The sequence below is a fragment of the Poecilia reticulata genome, linkage group LG8 (genome assembly GCF_000633615.1).
Source record: "Poecilia reticulata strain Guanapo linkage group LG8, Guppy_female_1.0+MT, whole genome shotgun sequence".
Classification (NCBI taxonomy): Eukaryota; Metazoa; Chordata; class Actinopteri; order Cyprinodontiformes; family Poeciliidae; genus Poecilia; species Poecilia reticulata.
Genome location: NC_024338.1, coordinates 22,521,306 through 22,525,427, shown reverse-complemented (window position 1 = coordinate 22,525,427; position 4,122 = coordinate 22,521,306). Strand labels below are relative to the sequence as shown.

The 4,122-nt window shown below is 38.4% G+C and overlaps 1 protein-coding gene across 1 annotated transcript; it reads left to right on the top strand.

Moving 5' to 3' along the window:
* Window positions 1-1,373: 1,373 nt before the first annotated feature.
* Window positions 1,374-3,920, top strand: LOC108166493 (uncharacterized). The gene is made up of 4 exons (XM_017306210.1): window positions 1,374-1,601; window positions 1,776-2,147; window positions 2,434-2,582; window positions 3,276-3,920. The coding sequence occupies exons 1-4, from the start codon at window positions 1,547-1,549 to the stop codon at window positions 3,453-3,455; spliced, it is 756 nt and encodes a 251-aa protein (XP_017161699.1). The 5' UTR covers window positions 1,374-1,546; the 3' UTR covers window positions 3,456-3,920.
* The last annotated feature ends 202 nt before the right edge of the window (window positions 3,921-4,122 follow it).

The window sequence follows — 4,122 nt, the reverse complement described above, 5'->3', positions numbered from 1 at the left end:
CTACCGATGCTTTCCAAGAGATAGCTGAAGAGAATGAAATCAGTTTGCTGGAAGCAATCCCAACCGATCCTGGACAGGAAGGAGAGTGTGTCAGCAGTGGAAGGCCGGGGTCAAGCAGTGGAGATGGACAATATGTTGAGGAGCTTCAGTCTACATTCCTGGAGGACATACATTCTGCCCCTCAAGAGGACAATACTCCAGCACCTGACGCGGAACACCCAGTCCCCCTGAAACGGTCTACAAGAGAAAGACAGCCAAGACATATGTTCAATTACCCTGTTAAATAGAAAAAAACAGTAACCAAGGTTCGGGCAACGTCTCACCAGGAGACCGGAAGTGAGGAGCCCCGCCCCCTGCTCTTCAGACCGAGTTTGGGGAAGAAAACGGCGGTTGACCTTTTTTTCTATCTCTGACGCTGTTCGTCTTTACAGGTTAGTAATGAGAAACTGGTGAGGGCTGCCCCCCTGTAAAAATGTGGAGTAACAATGTATATTTGGATATAATTTGTAATTTGATAGATGTGCTGAAACATTGAGAAAAAAAAAAGGATATTTTTAGCTACATTTTGGCTACAACGGTCAACTAACGGCTGTTCTGAAGATCGCTACATCTATCTTTTAGCTCCGTTCCATTCCCCGAACAAACATTGGTACCTTGACATACATTGTGTTGTTTTATCTGTTAAAAGTGAATTATTATTATTATTATTATTATTATTATAAACGTTACTTTTTCTCCCTTTCTATGTAATCAATTAAACTGTAGTTATTCAGTCGGTCAGTAGTTATTCAAAACACATTAGAGCTTAATGTTTTGTTCATTATAACATCTCCATCTTGCATTATTTAACATAATTAATCCTCTTATTTGAGAAATGTTTTGTTTAATGTACATCTCTGCGCTGCATTGATTGGTGGGAGTTGATACTTTTTTTTTTACTCAGGTGAAGGCTGCGTGTTTTTTTTTTTTTGTAGCAGCAGAGGGACACAGGAATGTGATTGTTCTAGGAAGTGTTAATAATTTCATGATTTCAATAATTTGTAATAAAGAGACCGAGTTTGGGGAAGAAGACGGCGGTTGTCCTTTTTTTCTATCTCTGACTGTTCGTCTTTACAGGCTCTCCTTCAAGATCAAAGGGGAAGCAGAAATTCACCGCAAGAAGAAAAGGAAAAACAAAAAAAATAATAAAACATCATTTGTTACAACTGTCCATCATATGCTGAGACGTGTAACACTGACATAAACTTTATTAACTTTACCAATCTTACATATGTTGTTTTAGCTATTTCTATTGCCTACATTTATTGGTTTTTATTTCTCTTCTATGTTCTTTGCACCATTTATTGGGTTGCATTTTAGTTTGCACAGCATGAGTTCTTGGAAATGTGCGACTTCTAAGGCTGCTGCTCGCTTGAAGCGACAAAACGGCAGCTGTGTTTGTCACATCTTCCTGCAACATGTGAATGTACACAATGTGGTGAAAACGAGCACATGTTCAACTAGAGCGTCACAACTGGAGAGAGCCGTCTCAAAGGTAGACGTCGACATGTCTGCAGTCTGGGTGAAGATCTGTGCCATTCTTTGTCTGTGTTATGCAGCAGGTAAGCCTGAGAAGGATGCAGTGGCAAACCACCATTGTGTTTATTTGGTCTAAAAACAATTTGATCTGATGCAGTGATCTGCATCAGATAAAGTGATCTGAGCAGATCACTTTGTCAAAGTGATCTGCTGAAGCCTCTTGACTGTCTTATGAAATGTTTTGTTTTCATATTCAGAGATGAAAGAAGTGGTTTGGAGAGAAGTTGGAGAATCCGTCACAATCCAGTGTAGATCCAGGACAAACAAGGATCTTTCTCTGCATTTTAAAAGGGGCCTCTGGGAGGACATGGATATTGCTCAAATAACTAACGAACTCAGACTGGCCAGAGGAGAGAAAGAGAGAATGAAATTCACTGAAAGAAAATTGGAAGAGGTTAAAAATATGATTGACAGAGTTGAGTTTAATGGAAAATACCCAAACGTAGATTTTCTTCTTAAAAACCTGAGTGTCGACGACACAGGAGCATACTGGTGTCTGTATTTGAAAGACGTATCAAACACCAGAAAAATGATGAAAGGTGACGGATCCGTGATTGTTGTGGTAAAAGGTGAGAATATTTTTCTTATAAACTACTGCTGCATTTAGCACAAGAATGTTTTGCACAAAACATGGAATTAAATGAATACGCACACGCCGTAGCGAGGAGGAACTCCATCTGTGACTCTGATGTAAATATGCTTTTACAAGATGTACACATATTTAAACTGAAAGCAGAAAGTGATTACTTCTGAGTTTTCTGTTTTTTTTTTTTCTCAATTCAAACCAAGATATATGCATTTATTGTTAACTTCACACTAAGTGTAGATTTCTAACCTCTCTGTCTAAATTTTAAGAAAACAGTTATGCCAGAGCAGAAGCGATGCAGGGCTCTGATGTACCAACCATGAACATGCCCTGGCATGTGCCCTTGGTGTATGCTGTCCCTGCTGCAGTCCTCTTCCTTGGCATCATCTTGAGCTTCATCATTTGGATCAAGCGCAGGGTACGTTGAATTGTTTTTGAATTGCAACTGTATGTGTCTGTCTGTGTGTGTGTGTGAATGTAGCCTTCAATATCTGTGTTCTTATTACAGTGCAATTCTCATATTGTGCAGGAACAATACTACATTGTTTTTTAAAAAGATTTATCAGCATTCTACATGTCCACTTCTTTAAAAATATTTACATATAAGTAAGAATCCACCAGCATAACTGTGACAGAGTGAGAGAAATGACCAGTTCGATGAGCGTTTAGAGGGTTTGAAGAAACATTAGGAGTTACACCAATTCTAGTACAAAATGCTAAAAATAACGTCCAATACCTTTAACACATTTTTTTTGTTTGTTTTATAAATTTGGGCATTCCATTTACTCTTAATTATTTCGATTTTGCATTTTTAATTTAGAACTGTTTATAACTTTCTCCTGCCGTTTTACTTTTTTTGTTTTTGCGGAGCTGAAATGTGTTGCCATGCACAAAATTGGTGTTTCTGTTGTTCATCCTGCCTGATGAGCGAAACCACAACTCGGTGTGGTTAACCAGAAATGACATCCTCTGATACAAACTGTGCCTTTCCACCAATTTAACTTACACATTTTTATTTCTGAAGGTCTTAAGAACATTTTCATTCTGTGTCACAGAATTATTATTGACGAACTCCCATCTGCTCCATCCGTCATGTTGATCTTTTAAACAGACCGAGTCGGCTGACATCACAGTTGAGCAGACGCATGCCTATGCTGAGACCGTCAGTACTGATGCGGATGAGGAGCGTGTCGAGGCTGAAGCCGAGGATGAGACTGTGAGGGTGCAGCTTGCAAACCCGACTGAATCCCTCAACACCTCGGACCACAGCGTCAAAAGTGATGCGGGTTAAACAGCATCGCTTGTCAGACCACTCGGTTTTCTAAACCAAGTGTTTGCATGTGTGCAAAAGTGTAAGCTGGTGCCGCTCTTGAACAAAATTGCTGTGTATAGTTAAAAATGAGGGGGGGAAAAATCATCATCATAACTAGCATTTACACCTGTATTGTTTTTGTATGTTCCTCTTTTTTTTTTTTAAACCATTTTAGTCTTAGTTTTCAGAAAGTTTTACTTGTGTACAGTTATAATTTTAGATAAGATATTGCAAAATGCATAAAAAAGAGATTTGAAGAAATCAGTATTAAGAGTGTTTATATCAATCAGGAAGGAAAAAATGAAAGTGGAAACAATAAGTAAGGACTTCGGAGGAGAATAAAGCAAATGTTGGTGTTTTTACTGTATTTTTCTTGAATGATGTATCCCTTTGTCAAAGTCACACACTGTTACTCATAAATAAAGAATACATGTAAAGCATGAATGATCTCATGAAGCATGCATTGTAGCATATTGTTTTCTGTTGTATTTGATCTGATTAACAGAGAAATGCCACAATGTTATAAGAAATTCTCTAGATCCATTCACTTATGCTTTCCATAAGCGCCTGACCAGGCAGATGAAGCTGCTTTTATTACCAAACAACATAATAATTTTGTCTGACCGCAAGACAAAGAGCAGAGCAA